At 38.1% G+C, this 19,908-nt stretch overlaps 1 protein-coding gene across 1 annotated transcript in view; it reads left to right on the top strand.

Moving 5' to 3' along the window:
- Positions 1–19,908, top strand: part of sh3bp2 (SH3-domain binding protein 2) — a 61,008-nt gene that overhangs the window by 23,515 nt on the left and 17,585 nt on the right. The window contains exons 2-7 of the mRNA XM_061877157.1: positions 6,368–6,507; positions 14,524–14,626; positions 17,065–17,182; positions 17,266–17,333; positions 17,430–17,515; positions 17,583–17,660. Coding sequence (XP_061733141.1) covers positions 6,368–6,507; positions 14,524–14,626; positions 17,065–17,182; positions 17,266–17,333; positions 17,430–17,515; positions 17,583–17,660 — 593 coding nt within the window. The remainder of the gene's footprint in view (positions 1–6,367; positions 6,508–14,523; positions 14,627–17,064; positions 17,183–17,265; positions 17,334–17,429; positions 17,516–17,582; positions 17,661–19,908) is intronic.

Raw genomic sequence — 19,908 nt, 5'->3', positions numbered from 1 at the left:
CCACAGAACACTTTCCACTTTGCATCAGTCCATCTTAGATTAGCTTGGGCCCAGCAAAGCCGGCGGCGTTTCTGGGTGTTGTTGATTAATGGCTTTCGTTTTGCATGGTAGAGTTTTAACTTGCACTTACAGCTGTAGCAACAAACTGTAGTTACTGACAGTGGTTTTCTGAAGTGTTCCTGAGCCCTTGTGGTGATATTTAGTCCATACCCAATGAAAATAATATTTGCCATACTGATAGTATTCCCATATATAATACACATTACCCATATGCTGAAATGAAATACATTTGAACATAAAAAGTTTAACCTGACATGAGCAGCTGGTTTATTTTTACATCAAGAGGAAATGTTGGGGGTTACGGTTCTTTTGATGTTTCATTCACCACTTCCTGTTGGAGGAGGATGTGACCTAATGTGACACCTGGAAGTTTGTATGCTATCAGAATTTGTATTTTAATCTGGCCTCTCACTTCTCCATGTGAATGGTATTCAATTCGTCATGCAGTCATCATTTTCAGTGATCAAGAGACTCTGAGCTTTGGGACTTCTGGATCTTCATTGCATAATATATTTGTCAGGGGACACCAGTTTTGATCAAACTTCTTTAGCTAACTTAAAAAAATATAAATAAAAACTTTGCCCAACACTTGCTTAATCAATGTTTTAATCTTTATTCTTGTATTCATTTTAGAATGAGACACAAGTCTGCTGTTAGATGGCAGCGATGCTCAATCTCATCAACAGGCTCCCTCTTCTACCCAGTAGAAGTAGTAAGTACATAGCACACAAGTGCACAGAGAAGGAGGCGGGGAAGCTTGTGACAAGAATAACAACAAAAATAGAGCTGTTGTCAGCAGCATTCATTAAAAAAATGTCACTCACAGTGTGTTGTACTGATAAATAAATACATATTATCAGGTTGTCAATAGCACTTCAATACTGTCTGAAATGAAATGATTAAAATATCTCAAGTTGAGGGCTTTTGTCAGCATTTTTAGGTGAGAATAAATAAGACACTATAGATGAATTATAGATCCAAATTGATTAATTGCTCATTTTTTAAATCACACTGAACATACTGTGATGTCAAACTATACTTTGCATAACGCATTTGCAAAATAAAACATGAAAATCAGAATACGTTTTGAACTACAAACAAACTTTCTTGTGTTTGTTTTGTTAATGTCACTAGACAGAGATGTCTTCGAGCGCTTTTCAAGGGGGAGGATGTAATCTATTACATTATTGTCACAGTCGAGACCACCCTGTGGAAAGTGAACTTTGGCAAAGTAGGTCTGCTATTTATTTTCTGATTTTTTAGGAATTATACATGCATTTAGAGTCTTTATTTTCAACTGATAGGAAAAGTTAAAAAAAAAAAATGAAGTTCCCCTTTAAAAACACGTCTTATTGTTGCAGCTATTGATTAGTTAATAATAGAGTAATCTATAGTTATCGTTTTTTTTTTCGATTAATCGGAATAAACAGATAAAACACACTTTGGTGAGCTCTTCACACACACACACACTAATACTCATACGTTGAGGAGTACGTCTGACTACTGTAGCCTTTAAGCGGTGTGGCTTCATAGCTTACCAAAGTTGTACTAAAACATTTGACACGCGCCGTGTGTAATGTTCTATATCCTCAATGGAAAATTCATAGTTTTGGCTTTGTTTACTGGTGTCATCCTGCAGTCTACATATATCTCTTATGTGTGACTGCCATCTGCTGGCCACACTTATCATTACAACATGTACCAAATAAAATGAGGTCGGTGAGCACAACCAGAATTATTCCGTACATTAGGCGCAACGGGTTATAAGGCGCACTGTCGTTTTTTGAGAAAATGAAAGGATTTTAAGTGTGGTCTGAAAAATACGGTACTGTTTGATTTTGTTTGATCGATACGCTGTAGTACAGACAAAATTCAGTCAATACCAATAAAAGAACTTTGATCCAAAATGTGTTTTCTACAGTGCATTGGTGTATGAAAATAGGTCCGAGCTCTTTATACACACACCATACTACTAATCATACGTTGAAGTCTACGTCGGACCACGCTAGCCTTTAAGCAGTGCGGCTTCATAGCTTTCCAAAGTCGTACTAAAATATTTTGACAAATTTTTAAGCACCGAGTGTAATGTTCTATATTCGCAATGGAAACATTTTTAGGGAAAATAGTTGAAGTACAGTAACTCACAATTTTTCTGCTTGCCATAACCTTCAATCTTTTGTTTTTATAAATGCAAATTACGAACACTGATTTTGTTGTTTTTAATAAAACATTTTCCAAAGGCAGCTGTTCCTCGTCACGCAGATCACGGCACCCACCAAGCACACCAGTAGAAAAAATCACAATATAACCCTTCAAGTATGACTGCAGCTGAAATATTAGTTGAAGAAGGCGGTGGCGATCTCACTTCAAATCTACACATTTTTGGTGCGTCGCCGCGCAGCATCTCCACCCTGATGATTGATAGCTTTTTCATCTTTTTATCTGTGTTCCGGCTCATCCTCCATTAGGTCCGATGCCGGTCATTCCTGAGGGTTGACTCACTCGTGCTCTTTTAGCCAGAAAGGCCTGAACAAGTTCCCATCAAAATCTGACTGGCAGTCCAGCTATGCTCTCTTGGCATTTTCAATGGAGTCTGATGCAGCTCCATTTGGATCCTCTGACTGTTTTCAAATAGTTTGAGGCTCCATCGCCTACCTCCTGTATTTTTTTACAAAACAAATCTCTGGAATTTGTACCCCAGGCCTTGAGGCATGGAGTGGAGTTATCTCGATAAAGTAAACATGCCTTACATTAAGGCGGAACCGCCATCTCCACGGAAACATCTGGGGATTTATTCATTTCGGGAATGTAAAAAATTAGGATGCCGTTACATTTTTTTCAAATGACTGTAAATGGCGTTTGTCACCTATAGAGGGTGTGTTCAAAATGTTTTGGCAGACAGGCGACTCTACATGGAAGATGGGATGCTCTGGTATTTTGTTTGTAAAAGTCCTCCTGTTTTTAGGTTTGAAAGTCTGTATGCCGCTTTGTGGTATTGTTTTGCAACTGCCAGCCACCGAAGCAGTGCCTCCTTGCAGAAATACATTATTAAAACAGTTTATTGAAAAAATATTAATATATTTTTCTATGGTATGATTAGGGCCTGCGACTCCAAAGGGAAAAAGCTGTAGAAAACGGATGGATGGATGGTATGATTAGGGCTGTTAAAATAACCAGTTAGCTCATGTAATTAATGACAAAAAAAATTACATTAATTATATACACCAGGGGTCCCCAAACTTTTTGACTCGGGGGCCACATTGAGTTAAAAACATTCGGCCGGGCTGTTTGTGTTTGTGTTTATATATACATATATATATATATATATATATATATATATATATATATATATATATATATATATAGATAGATAGATAGATAGATAAGGATGCATGGATGCTGCTTATTTCTGCAAGACAATGCCAAGCCACATTCTGCACGTGTTACAACAGCGTGGCTTCGTAGTAAAAGAGTGCAAGTACTAGACTGGCCTGCCTGTAGTCAAGAGCTGTCTCCCATTGAAAATGTGTGACGCATTATGAAGTGTAAAATACCACAACGGAGACCCCTAACTGTTGAACAACTTAAGCTGTACATGAAGCAAGAATGGGAAATAATTCCACCTAAAAAGTTTCAAAAATTGGTCTTTTCAGTTTCCAAAGGATTACCGAGTGTTGTTAAAAGGAAAGGCCATGTAACACAGTGGTAAAAAAGTTCCTGTGACAACTTTTTTGCAACGTGTTGTTGCTATTAAATTTTAAGTTAATGATTATTTGAATTTGAACATTAAATATCTTGTCTTTGCAGTCTATTCAATTGAATATAAGTTAAAAAAGACTTGCAAATCATTGTATTCTGTTTTTATTTAAGATTCACACAAGGTGCCAACTTGACTGGTTTTGGGCTTTGTAATTAATGTGAGCGTGTTTGTAACCATTAAACATCATAACACAGAACATTGTAAAACGAGGACCGCCTGTACTTACCATGGACATACAACTAGTGCAAAATGTGAATTTTACCTTCATGTTCAGGAGTATATTTTTATACTAGAATCATATATTTTCTAATGCGATGCTATCAAGTTATGTAAGAATTCAGTTGGATTGCAAGATTCCAAGATGTAAAAGATGTCAGTTCTGGTAAAGAAAGTGTATGCCTTCATTCTTTAGACTCCACACACATCCCTCCTCCTTCCTCTGGGCTCGCCTGATGCTGCTGATTTCTGCAAATTGCTCACAAGCTCATTTTAGGATGAAGGGCTTTCACTTGGGATGTTTATTTGGACACAAATCACCCACCTTAACGCGGCGACTCTTGAGTTATTCACATGGTGTTTTTTGTTTTTTTCATTGAGTAGAAAAGTGTGCTAATGTGAAGACACTAACTTGAGTGGGCAGGTGTGTGTGTGTGTGGGGGGAGAAAAGTGTGGCAGTCAGAGAGGAATAGACGACTTCAGCACAGCGTCAGAAAAGCTCAGAGAGGAAAAAGGAAGAAAGGAGACTGGTTGTGGTTTAGTGATGGACCCTCTGCCAGCATCGCTGTCTACTGTGAGTCTCCTCAGCCACGTCGTCCGAAGCGTAAAAAGAAGGCTTGACCAGAGGTAGGCCGCACCTGGACGGGGTCACACTTAGGGGCGTCGCCAGCTTTGAAGAACAGGGAGGGCTTAGTTTCTTGGAAAACATTTTTTGCACTTGTAAGATCTTTTTGCTCGCAACTGTTTGGATTACAAAACAAACACTGAATATATCTAAATGGTTGAAAGTGGAAGTCATCTTTAGTAAGCATAAGATGACCCAAACTAGGGTTGCACGGTCTAGTACCGCCATACTAATCAATCATTTACAGTATTGTACCGCCTCTGAAAAGTACCAATCTGCCACCCCGCTGCACCCTCGTTGTCGTCACGTCGTGTCATTGCTGCTTTACGAGCATGTTCAGCAGCGCACAATCACGGAGTACTTACAAGCAGACAGTGTGTAGACAGAAAGGGAGAACGGACGCATTTTGGCTTAAAAATGACGATAAAGGTGAAGTTATAACACTGCCCATGTATATATATGTATGTATATATATATATATATATATATATATGTATGTATGTATATATATGTATGTATATATATATATGTATATATTTATATATATATGTATATATATATATATATATACAGTATATATTTAATATACTAGGCCACTGAGTTGGTCATAGGTTATGTTTATATTGCTACTATGGTACATTTTTAGTGTACTTAATACCTGCATTACCCTTTCCATCCTTTGAAACTGAACTACTGTGTGGAACAATTTCCCTTGTGGATCATTACATTTTGTCTAAGTCTAAGAAGGAGTGAAATAGTTTAATTGCATGTTGTCAGTAAAATTAAATAGAATTTATTTTGATGAGTGTCTGAAAGCTCAACTGCACTTTCTGGGGAATTTTGCTAAAATCCTTATAAGAGACATGAACACATACATGTACGTACTTTTTTTATTATTGTAATTTGTAATAATCGTCTCATTCTACGTGGCAAGCAATGCCAATGCAGACAATGGGAGTAATCTCCTTTTTCAGTCTATCTGTCTAAAATGCATTGAAAAACCGCCAATAAGACTTCATTTCCGTCTCCTGACCTGATTATTTACCAAGTATTATAATAAGCGCTAACGTGGGTGAACTATTTTAGCTAGCTTTTGCAGCTACAGTTTTGATTTGACCTGAGCTACTGCATCATTATCACCTCTAAGTTAATACTCCATCATAAATCATGCCTCACACCTGGATAATAAACGAGTGTTCATCTGTGACATCCAACTCATAGCTGGAGCTGAAGAGAAAGACACGATAAGACCTTCGTCTGTCTAACCCTTTGTTTGTGTGTACTATGATGACTTCTTCATTAAAAAATCGACTATGGGGGGAATTAACTGTCAATTATCTTGACCCCGAAAGGGAATAAGCGGTAGAAAATGGATGGATGGATATTATTTTAAGATATTATTTTTAATAATAGAATCTGTTGAATGTTCTGATCCCCTGTTTCACTGCCAGTGTCATAATGAACAGAATGGTATTCATTCTTTTTATCTTATTGTTATTGTTGTATTACATTGTTTGATTTTGATGTTTGTTTGTGAGATTCTGCAAAAACTGCAATATTATCTAAATGTGTGCTTCATTCACACTTGGAAGTGCTGTAAAAGGAATTTATTGTCACATTTTACTCTATATGTGCATTCTCTTCTCCAGTGTTTGATGTCTGTGGCTGACATTCTTCTCCTATTGGTCTTGTCCTCTTTCCCACAGAACCATGTCATCTCTTCAAATGAGTTGGCCGGTGCCCATGCGAGCCATTGGAGCGCAGAATCTCCTCACCATGCCTGGAGGAGTTGCCATTGCAGGGTACCTCCACAAGAAGGGCGGCAGCCAGTTTAGCCTTTTGAGATGTGAGTGAATGATGACACACTCACTACAAACCCTATTACATACAGTTAGATAAGCCAATGATGACACACTCACTACAAACCCTATTACATACAGTTAGATAAGCCAATGATGACACACTCACTACAAACCCTATTACATACAGTTAGATAAGCCAATGATGACACACTAACTAGACACCCTATTACATACAGTTAGATAAGCCAATGATGACACACTCACTAGACACCCTATTACATACAGTTAGATAAGCCAATGATGACACACTCACTACAAACCCTATTACATACAGTTAGATAAGCCAATGATGACACACTAACTAGACACCCTATTACATACAGTTAGATAAGCCAATGATGACACACTAACTAGACACCCTATTACAGACAGTTAGATAAGCCAATGATGACACACTAACTAGACACCCTATTACAGACAGTTAGATAAGCCAATGATGACACACTAACTAGACACCCTATTACATACAGTTAGATAAGCCAATGATGACACACTAACTAGACACCCTATTACATACAGTTAGATAAGCCAATGATGACACACTCACTAGACACCCTATTACATACAGTTAGATAAGCCAATGATGACACACTCACTAGACACCCTATTACATACAGTTAGATAAGCCAATGATGACACACTCACTAGACACCCTATTACATACAGTTAGATAAGCCAATGATGACACACTCACTACAAACCCTATTACATACAGTTAGATAAGCCAATGATGACACACTCACTAGACACCCTATTACATACAGTTAGATAAGCCAATGATGACACACTCACTAGACACCCTATTACATACAGTTAGATAAGCCAATGATGACACACTCACTAGACACCCTATTACATACAGTTAGATAAGCCAATGATGACACACTCACTACAAACCCTATTACATACAGTTAGATAAGCCAATGATGACACACTCACTAGACACCCTATTACATACAGTTAGATAAGCCAATGATGACACACTCACTACAAACCCTATTACATACAGTTAGATAAGCCAATGATGACACACTAACTAGACACCCTATTACATACAGTTAGATAAGCCAATGATGACACACTAACTAGACACCCTATTACATACAGTTAGATAAGCCAATGATGACACACTAACTAGACACCCTATTACATACAGTTAGATAAGCCAATGATGACACACTCACTACAAACCCTATTACATACAGTTAGATAAGCCAATGATGACACACTAACTAGACACCCTATTACATACAGTTAGATAAGCCAATGATGACACACTAACTAGACACCCTATTACATACAGTTAGATAAGCCAATGATGACACACTCACTACAAACCCTATTACATACAGTTAGATAAGCCAATGATGACACACTCACTAGACACCCTATTACATACAGTTAGATAAGCCAATGATGACACACTCACTACAAACCCTATTACATACAGTTAGATAAGCCAATGATGACACACTAACTAGACACCCTATTACATACAGTTAGATAAGCCAATGATGACACACTCACTACAAACCCTATTACATACAGTTAGATAAGCCAATGATGACACACTAACTAGACACCCTATTACATACAGTTAGATAAGCCAATGATGACACACTAACTAGACACCCTATTACAGACAGTTAGATAAGCCAATGATGACACACTCACTACAAACCCTATTACATACAGTTAGATAAGCCAATGATGACACACTAACTAGACACCCTATTACATACAGTTAGATAAGCCAATGATGACACACTAACTAGACACCCTATTACAGACAGTTAGATAAGCCAATGATGACACACTCACTACAAACCCTATTACATACAGTTAGATAAGCCAATGATGACACACTCACTACAAACCCTATTACATACAGTTAGATAAGCCAATGATGACACACTCACTACAAACCCTATTACATACAGTTAGATAAGCCAATGATGACACACTAACTAGACACCCTATTACATACAGTTAGATAAGCCAATGATGACACACTCACTAGACACCCTATTACATACAGTTAGATAAGCCAATGATGACACACTAACTAGACACCCTATTACATACAGTTAGATAAGCCAATGATGACACACTCACTAGACACCCTATTACATACAGTTAGATAAGCCAATGATGACACACTAACTAGACACCCTATTACATACAGTTAGATAAGCCAATGATGACACACTCACTAGACACCCTATTACATACAGTTAGATAAGCCAATGATGACACACTCACTACAAACCCTATTACATACAGTTAGATAAGCCAATGATGACACACTAACTACAAACCCTATTACATACAGTTAGATAAGCCAATGATGACACACTAACTAGACACCCTATTACATACAGTTAGATAAGCCAATGATGACACACTAACTAGACACCCTATTACATACAGTTAGATAAGCCAATGATGACACACTAACTACAAACCCTATTACATACAGTTAGATAAGCCAATGATGACACACTAACTAGACACCCTATTACAGACAGTTAGATAAGCCAATGATGACACACTCACTAGACACCCTATTACATACAGTTAGATAAGCCAATGATGACACACTCACTAGACACCCTATTACATACAGTTAGATAAGCCAATGATGACACACTAACTAGACACCCTATTACATACAGTTAGATAAGCCAATGATGACACACTCACTAGACACCCTATTACATACAGTTAGATAAGCCAATGATGACACACTCACTAGACACCCTATTACATACAGTTAGATAAGCCAATGATGACACACTCACTAGACACCCTATTACATACAGTTAGATAAGCCAATGATGACACACTCACTACAAACCCTATTACATACAGTTAGATAAGCCAATGATGACACACTAACTACAAACCCTATTACATACAGTTAGATAAGCCAATGATGACACACTCACTACAAACCCTATTACATACAGTTAGATAAGCCAATGATGACACACTAACTAGACACCCTATTACAGACAGTTAGATAAGCCAATGATGACACACTCACTACAAACCCTATTACATACAGTTAGATAAGCCAATGATGACACACTCACTACAAACCCTATTACATACAGTTAGATAAGCCAATGATGACACACTCACTACAAACCCTATTACATACAGTTAGATAAGCCAATGATGACACACTAACTAGACACCCTATTACATACAGTTAGATAAGCCAATGATGACACACTAACTAGACACCCTATTACAGACAGTTAGATAAGCCAATGATGACACACTAACTAGACACCCTATTACAGACAGTTAGATAAGCCAATGATGACACACTAACTAGACACCCTATTACATACAGTTAGATAAGCCAATGATGACACACTAACTAGACACCCTATTACATACAGTTAGATAAGCCAATGATGACACACTCACTACAAACCCTATTACATACAGTTAGATAAGCCAATGATGACACACTAACTAGACACCCTATTACATACAGTTAGATAAGCCAATGATGACACACTCACTAGACACCCTATTACATACAGTTAGATAAGCCAATGATGACACACTCACTAGACACCCTATTACATACAGTTAGATAAGCCAATGATGACACACTCACTAGACACCCTATTACATACAGTTAGATAAGCCAATGATGACACACTCACTAGACACCCTATTACATACAGTTAGATAAGCCAATGATGACACACTCACTAGACACCCTATTACATACAGTTAGATAAGCCAATGATGACACACTCACTAGACACCCTATTACATACAGTTAGATAAGCCAATGATGACACACTCACTACAAACCCTATTACATACAGTTAGATAAGCCAATGATGACACACTAACTAGACACCCTATTACATACAGTTAGATAAGCCAATGATGACACACTAACTAGACACCCTATTACATACAGTTAGATAAGCCAATGATGACACACTAACTAGACACCCTATTACATACAGTTAGATAAGCCAATGATGACACACTAACTAGACACCCTATTACAGACAGTTAGATAAGCCAATGATGACACACTCACTACAAACCCTATTACATACAGTTAGATAAGCCAATGATGACACACTCACTACAAACCCTATTACATACAGTTAGATAAGCCAATGATGACACACTCACTACAAACCCTATTACATACAGTTAGATAAGCCAATGATGACACACTAACTAGACACCCTATTACATACAGTTAGATAAGCCAATGATGACACACTAACTAGACACCCTATTACATACAGTTAGATAAGCCAATGATGACACACTCACTAGACACCCTATTACATACAGTTAGATAAGCCAATGATGACACACTAACTAGACACCCTATTACAGACAGTTAGATAAGCCAATGATGACACACTAACTAGACACCCTATTACAGACAGTTAGATAAGCCAATGATGACACACTAACTAGACACCCTATTACATACAGTTAGATAAGCCAATGATGACACACTAACTAGACACCCTATTACATACAGTTAGATAAGCCAATGATGACACACTCACTACAAACCCTATTACATACAGTTAGATAAGCCAATGATGACACACTAACTAGACACCCTATTACAGACAGTTAGATAAGCCAATGATGACACACTAACTACAAACCCTATTACATACAGTTAGATAAGCCAATGATGACACACTAACTAGACACCCTATTACATACAGTTAGATAAGCCAATGATGACACACTCACTACAAACCCTATTACATACAGTTAGATAAACCAATGATGACACACTCACTAGACACCCTATTACATACAGTTAGATAAGCCAATGATGACACACTCACTACAAACCCTATTACATACAGTTAGATAAGCCAATGATGACACACTCACTAGACACCCTATTACAGACAGTTAGATAAGCCAATGATGACACACTAACTAGACACCCTATTACATACAGTTAGATAAGCCAATGATGACACACTAACTAGACACCCTATTACATACAGTTAGATAAGCCAATGATGACACACTAACTAGACACCCTATTACATACAGTTAGATAAGCCAATGATGACACACTCACTACAAACCCTATTACATACAGTTAGATAAGCCAATGATGACACACTAACTAGACACCCTATTACAGACAGTTAGATAAGCCAATGATGACACACTAACTAGACACCCTATTACAGACAGTTAGATAAGCCAATGATGACACACTAACTAGACACCCTATTACATACAGTTAGATAAGCCAATGATGACACACTAACTAGACACCCTATTACATACAGTTAGATAAGCCAATGATGACACACTCACTACAAACCCTATTACATACAGTTAGATAAGCCAATGATGACACACTAACTAGACACCCTATTACAGACAGTTAGATAAGCCAATGATGACACACTCACTAGACACCCTATTACATACAGTTAGATAAGCCAATGATGACACACTCACTACAAACCCTATTACATACAGTTAGATAAGCCAATGATGACACACTCACTACAAACCCTATTACATACAGTTAGATAAGCCAATGATGACACACTAACTACAAACCCTATTACATACAGTTAGATAAGTCAATGATGACACACTAACTAGACACCCTATTACAGACAGTTAGATAAGCCAATGATGACACACTCACTACAAACCCTATTACATACAGTTAGATAAGCCAATGATGACACACTCACTACAAACCCTATTACAGACAGTTAGATAAGCCAATGATGACACACTCACTACAAACCCTATTACATACAGTTAGATAAGCCAATGATGACACACTCACTAGACACCCTATTACATACAGTTAGATAAGCCAATGATGACACACTCACTACAAACCCTATTACATACAGTTAGATAAGCCAATGATGACACACTAACTAGACACCCTATTACATACAGTTAGATAAGCCAATGATGACACACTAACTAGACACCCTATTACATACAGTTAGATAAGCCAATGATGACACACTAACTAGACACCCTATTACATACAGTTAGATAAGCCAATGATGACACACTAACTAGACACCCTATTACAGACAGTTAGATAAGCCAATGATGACACACTAACTAGACACCCTATTACATACAGTTAGATAAGCCAATGATGACACACTCACTAGACACCCTATTACATACAGTTAGATAAGCCAATGATGACACACTAACTAGACACCCTATTACAGACAGTTAGATAAGCCAATGATGACACACTCACTACAAACCCTATTACATACAGTTAGATAAGCCAATGATGACACACTAACTAGACACCCTATTACATACAGTTAGATAAGCCAATGATGACACACTCACTACAAACCCTATTACATACAGTTAGATAAGCCAATGATGACACACTCACTACAAACCCTATTACATACAGTTAGATAAGCCAATGATGACACACTAACTAGACACCCTATTACAGACAGTTAGATAAGCCAATGATGACACACTAACTAGACACCCTATTACAGACAGTTAGATAAGCCAATGATGACACACTAACTAGACACCCTATTACATACAGTTAGATAAGCCAATGATGACACACTAACTAGACACCCTATTACATACAGTTAGATAAGCCAATGATGACACACTCACTAGACACCCTATTACATACAGTTAGATAAGCCAATGATGACACACTAACTAGACACCCTATTACATACAGTTAGATAAGCCAATGATGACACACTAACTAGACACCCTATTACATACAGTTAGATAAGCCAATGATGACACACTAACTAGACACCCTATTACATACAGTTAGATAAGCCAATGATGACACACTCACTACAAACCCTATTACATACAGTTAGATAAGCCAATGATGACACACTCACTACAAACCCTATTACATACAGTTAGATAAGCCAATGATGACACACTAACTAGACACCCTATTACAGACAGTTAGATAAGCCAATGATGACACACTCACTACAAACCCTATTACATACAGTTAGATAAGCCAATGATGACACTCACTAGACACCCTATTACAGACAGTTAGATAAGCCAATGATGACACACTCACTAGACACCCTATTACATACAGTTAGATAAGCCAATGATGACACACTCACTACAAACCCTATTACATACAGTTAGATAAGCCAATGATGACACACTCACTACAAACCCTATTACATACAGTTAGATAAGCCAATGATGACACACTAACTAGACACCCTATTACATACAGTTAGATAAGCCAATGATGACACACTAACTAGACACCCTATTACATACAGTTAGATAAGCCAATGATGACACACTCACTAGACACCCTATTACATACAGTTAGATAAGCCAATGATGACACACTAACTAGACACCCTATTACAGACAGTTAGATAAGCCAATGATGACACACTAACTAGACACCCTATTACAGACAGTTAGATAAGCCAATGATGACACACTCACTACAAACCCTATTACATACAGTTAGATAAGCCAATGATGACACACTAACTAGACACCCTATTACATACAGTTAGATAAGCCAATGATGACACACTAACTACAAACCCTATTACATACAGTTAGATAAGCCAATGATGACACACTCACTAGACACCCTATTACATACAGTTAGATAAGCCAATGATGACACACTAACTAGACACCCTATTACAGACAGTTAGATAAGCCAATGATGACACACTAACTACAAACCCTATTACATACAGTTAGATAAGCCAATGATGACACACTAACTAGACACCCTATTACAGACAGTTAGATAAGCCAGCCATCCATCCATCCATTTTCTACCGCTTATTCCCTTTTGGGGTGGCGTGGGCGCTGGCGTCTATCTCAGCTACAATCGGGCGGAATGCATTCATATTTCATATCTCTTAGTGAGGTTCAATGCAATCCTGCACAACTTCTAACCACGTTCTATTGTTGCTTTTCGGCAGGGCCACTGAGGTACATTATCATCCACAAAGGTTGTGTGTACTATTTCAGGAGTAGTACTTCCCCTGCACCACAGGGGGCGTTTTCTCTGAATGGGTACAACAGGTATGTAGCAGAGTGAAGTGAAGTGAATTATATTTATATAGCGCTTTTCTCTAGTGACTCAAAGCGCTTTACATAGTGAAACCCAATATCTAAGTTCCATTTAAAGCAGTGTGGGTGGCACTGGGAGCAGGTTGGTAAAGTGTCTTGCCCAAGGACACAACAGCAGTGACAAGGATGGGGGAAGCAGGAATCGAACCTGGAACCCTCAAGTTGCTGGCACGGCCACTCTACCAAACGAGCTATACCGCCCCATGTCCTCGCTTTTGTGGGGATATAAAACGTTTCTTATGAACAAAAATTGTCACATTAAAGTATTGCATTTTTCGGACTACAAGGCGCACTTAAAATCCTTTTCATTTTCTCAAAAATCGACAGTGTGCCTTATAACCCGGTGCGCCTAATGTGTAGGATAGGTTGTGCTTACTGACCTCAAAGCAATTTTATTTGGTACATGGTGTAATGATAACTGTGACCAGTAGATGGCAGTCACACATAAGAGATACGCGTAGACTGCAATATGATGGCAGTAAACAACACCAAAACTTTAAAGGTTCCATTTAAAATATAGAATGTTACACACAGCACTCAAAGATCTGTCAAAATGTTTTCAGTACAACTTCATTAAGCTATGAAGCCACACCGCTTGATGGATTGTCGGCGCATTAAACATACCAGTATTATTATGCTGTGTGTATAAGGACTCCAAAATGGCACCCATTAGCAGACAGATTACTTGGCGTTTTGTTTCGCAATATTATCGAAAATCAACTTTTTTTACTTTCTGGTACCTGCTGATGTGTATTTGGGATCTGCATAAGTCTTGAGAATGTGCTCGCGTCCGCCATTGTAGTCCGTGGCGACCCGTAGTCGTAAGCTTTTTCTTTTTCTCTATCTTCTTATGGAACATTCATCTTCCACTGTTGCCATTTCTCAAATAAATTAACGTAAAGTTCTTACTTATATCTGCCAGTAATATAGTATAGTATCATATAGTATCGTATAGTATCATAGTATACTACTACTTTACATAGTAGTATCAAAGCACTAAAAACTGTAGTGGGTTTACATCATTCACCCACAGAACTATAGTTATTAGAGAGTTCCGCTTGGATGGTTTTTCACGGGACACATTTCCGGCGTTGTTGCACGAGTGAGCCACGGATGAGGAGATGCTGCTCCGTTATTGATGGATTGAAGTGAAGTCTGAATGTCATTAAAACAGTTAGCTCCATCTTTTCACACTTCTTCCACTACCGTCCTTGCACGCTACACCGTTACAACAAAGAGGACGGGGAGAAGACGCTGTCAAAGGTGAGCCACGTAATTAAGACCGTCCACAAAACGGCGCATCCTGAAGAGACTGTCAGAAAGCTACTTGAAAATGGTGTGTAAAACAATCCAAGCAACATTTTGACCAAATAACCACCATTACATGGTATGTAGAACATAAGGTAGTGTTTTAAATTTTAAAAAAAATCATAGTATGACCTCTTTAATGCGTCTTATAATCCGGTGCACTTTTTGAATGAATAAAGACCTGAATAGACCCGCTCATTGACAGTGGGCCTTACAGTCCGGTGAGCCCTATGGTCCGAAAAGTACGGTAGCTTTAAACAACAATGTAATTAGTATTTGCTGTTATTATAATCTGAGAATATCTAAGGAAACATTTTTCATTTTGCTTCAAAGTGCTTAAAATGAAGCACGTTCCTTTTTGCCAATCCAGTGTGCAGATACACCATCCTGCATAAATGACAATGAGGCGGGGGCTCATTCATGAGGAGAACTTTGTAGGGACATCCTTTTTTCCTGGTTGTGTGAAAAACATGGAACATTAAGTTTTGCCAACTCTTGTGAATGTCGTAAAAAAGAATGTGTAGATGAAACTTTGTTGGGTCTGTTATTATAGACACCCTGATGTCATTTGGAATGTCAGGAACTCTGTTCAGTGCAAATGTTTGTGAAGCCGTGATGCATCAGAGGGGTTTAATAGACATCTCTTTATGGATGTATGTAGAAGTTTGAAATGAACTGTCAAAAAAATCTATTGACAGCTCATGGAGAGAATGCCAAGAGTGTGCAAAGCAGTAATGAGAGCAAAGGGTGGCTATTTTGAAGAAACTACAATACAAAACATGTTTTCCGTTATTTGACTTTTTTTGTTAAGTACATAACTCCACATGTGTTCATTCATAGTTTTGATGCCTTTAGTCACAATCTACAATGTAAATAGTCATGAAAATAAAGAAAACGCGTTGAAATAAGAAAGTGTGTCCAAACTTTTAGCCTGTGCTGTATCTATGTACGCATAGATTTATACATACTGTATATATGTATACTTTGTATGTGTACACTGAAATACTATTAAGCTACTGGCTTTGGAGGATGAGCAGCCCTACTATTTGCAATGCTAACTTTGTGTCCCTCGTCCCCCACAGAGTGATGAGAGCAGCAGAGGAGACAACATCCAACAATGTTTTCCCATTCAAGATCATCCACATCAGCAAGAAACACAGGACGTGGCTTTTCTCCGCAGCGAGCGAAGATGAGAGAAGGGTAGGCACATTTACACAAACACACTGTACAGAGGAAGCAGTCCCAATAATGTAACGCACGTAATATTAAATGCCGTCACTCAGAGTTGGATGCGATCCCTGCGGTGCGAGATAAGTCGTTACAACGACAGACAAGAGTCCCATGTTCCAAGGTAACCTGATTGCAATCCACCCAAAGCATATTTCTCTTTCTTTTCACCATGTTTCATTCGCTCTATGAACGGGAATGTCGATGTTTGTTGCCATAGCGACTCAGATTCCGACGCAGACAGTTTCTACGGGACGATAGAGAGGCCCTTGGAGGTTAAAGACCCAATCAATAATGCAGAGAACGGTAAGACTGGGCTTGAATACATGCATGAGAAAATGGATTTGCATTTTCCTATCTTCTCTGCATGTAGATTTTTGTGATGATGACGACGATGAAGACGACGAGGACTATGTGAAGCCGGACAGTGAGTGTTTGCCGACATGCTCAGGTAATCACACTCTACTCTTACTCAAGTATGGACACTGCTAGACTTGCTGCCTTGGTTTACATCGCCATGTTGGCAGGAGTGGGAGCAGATCAAATGAATGGCACAAAGCCTTCAGACTTTAATGCATATTTGAAATAAACACAAAACTTAAGTTAACAGCTTAAACATTTCCTTCAGACTTTAATGCATATTTTAAATAAACACAACACTTAAGTTAACAGCTTAAACATCCATCTATCCATCCATTTTCTACCGCTTATCCCTTTCAGGGTCACGAGGGGTGCTGGAGCCTATCTCATAACTGACCCCTATTATGCATCCAGCATGCTTTTTATGTCTATCTGTGACCCCAACGCAGACCAAGAAAAAAATGATAATAATAACAAAAAGAGCACTCAATGAAGCACACTTAAAGTGTGAGGAACAGAAACAGCTCCCTTAGTGTGTGAAGAAGTAATAATAAACACAACACAGCGACGTCGAGACTGGAGCGATTACGCAGTCAGGAGGGAAATGACTATCAGGTGTGCATGCAGGTGACCATTCCCCATGACCCAGAAACCAGGCACTGAAACATGAAGAAAATGGGCTGTCACTGCTGCAAGATGATGATAGTATAAAGTCAGCCTTAAGCTGTAAAGGCCTTGGTGGTCACATGCCTTGTCAGCACCTTTTAGCTCTTATTTCCACAATTGTGGACACTACTCAATTGGGGGCTTATACCGACATATGGACACTTTTGCTGCCATCTGGTGGTGTCAGAAGAGTATAACATACAATGGAATTTGGGAAAAAAAAATTGAAATGTGCACGTCACTACACATGAGGTACACATTTGTGCACTTATAGACTAAGTACATCATATTAAAAGATTAATTTGAGTTTGTATTCTTATTAGGGTCCAATAAGCCCAAATAGCAAAGAGAAATAAAAAAAGAATGTAAAGAAAGAGTTTGGGCCTTAAGAGGATAATAAAGGACAAAGATCCAGATCTGCAGGATCACGAAACATACAACTTTCCGTCGTCCTGCAATCCTTAGTGGATCAGATATTGCCCCCTTTCATCCTATATACACAACAACAATTGAAATTCTTTTTTTTTTTACACTGTTAGTTGCACCTAGCTGAGTGACAAACACATTTTTAGCTTCCGTGTTTCAGCTTGTTAAATTTGCCAAATCAGTCGTATGTTGGTTCTAACTCACTTTACTAAACAAAAATAAACGGCAGAAATCATAAGGGCAGTATATGATATAAAAGTGTAGAAAGCGTTATATTACCGACCTCAGGACTGGGCAATTATTTTGACTGGGGGCCAAATTTAGAAGAAAAAAAATGTGTCTAGGGACCAGTATATCTATTTTTAAGGACACTAATACAAAACCTCACAATAATGTCTGATTGAATGCTAAAAACGTTATGACAGACCGCCTTAAAAAACGGAATGGAATTTAAAAATGTTTACTGAACGAGACACCCAGAATGTACATGAAATAAAAAATGTGGGATTTACAATATTAACTACGAAGGATAAAACACTGAATATTGACAACAAATGAATGTCACACGCCCTCTCCATCCACATATTTTACAGTCAAGGGAAACGCAACAAAAATGCAACAAACACAGTGAAATATGAACGCGAAGGGTTAAAAAACACCTACAATCTGAAATATGTGATATAGCACTAAGCTTTAGAACTTTAGAAGCTTTAGAAAATCTCCTTCCCCGTCTGTCCCTGACACCCACACTTCAGGCTCTGGAAACACTCTGTGGAAACACTGCTTGGTGCCTCGTCTGAGCTGCTGTGATGTAGATCAGTGGTCCCCAACCACCGGGCCGCGGCTCGATTGGTACCAGGTCGCAGAAGAATTTTTTTATAAATGTTTATTTTCTTTTAAAACATTTTATTTTATTTTTTTTATTAAAATAAAATAAAAAACACAAGATACACTTACTATTAGAGCACCAACCCAAAAAACCTCCCTTTTTCATGACAAAAAAAAAAAAATATGCCTTTTAATAAAAAACATACTGTATATACTTACAGCATATATTAGAGGTATTGTATTATTATATGATATTATCGGCCGATAAATGTGATATCGGAAATTATCGGTTTCAAAAAGAAAAATTTACGACTTTAAAACGGTGCTGTACAGAGTGGTCCACGGACGTAGGAAGAAGTACAGAGCGCCAATAAACCTTAAAGGCACTGCCTTTGCGTGCCGGCTCAATCACATAATAT

Source organism: Nerophis ophidion, linkage group LG17 (genome assembly GCF_033978795.1).
Source record: "Nerophis ophidion isolate RoL-2023_Sa linkage group LG17, RoL_Noph_v1.0, whole genome shotgun sequence".
Classification (NCBI taxonomy): Eukaryota; Metazoa; Chordata; class Actinopteri; order Syngnathiformes; family Syngnathidae; genus Nerophis; species Nerophis ophidion.
Note: the sequence above shows the minus strand (reverse complement) of the source record. Positions and strands in the feature narration are given on the sequence as shown.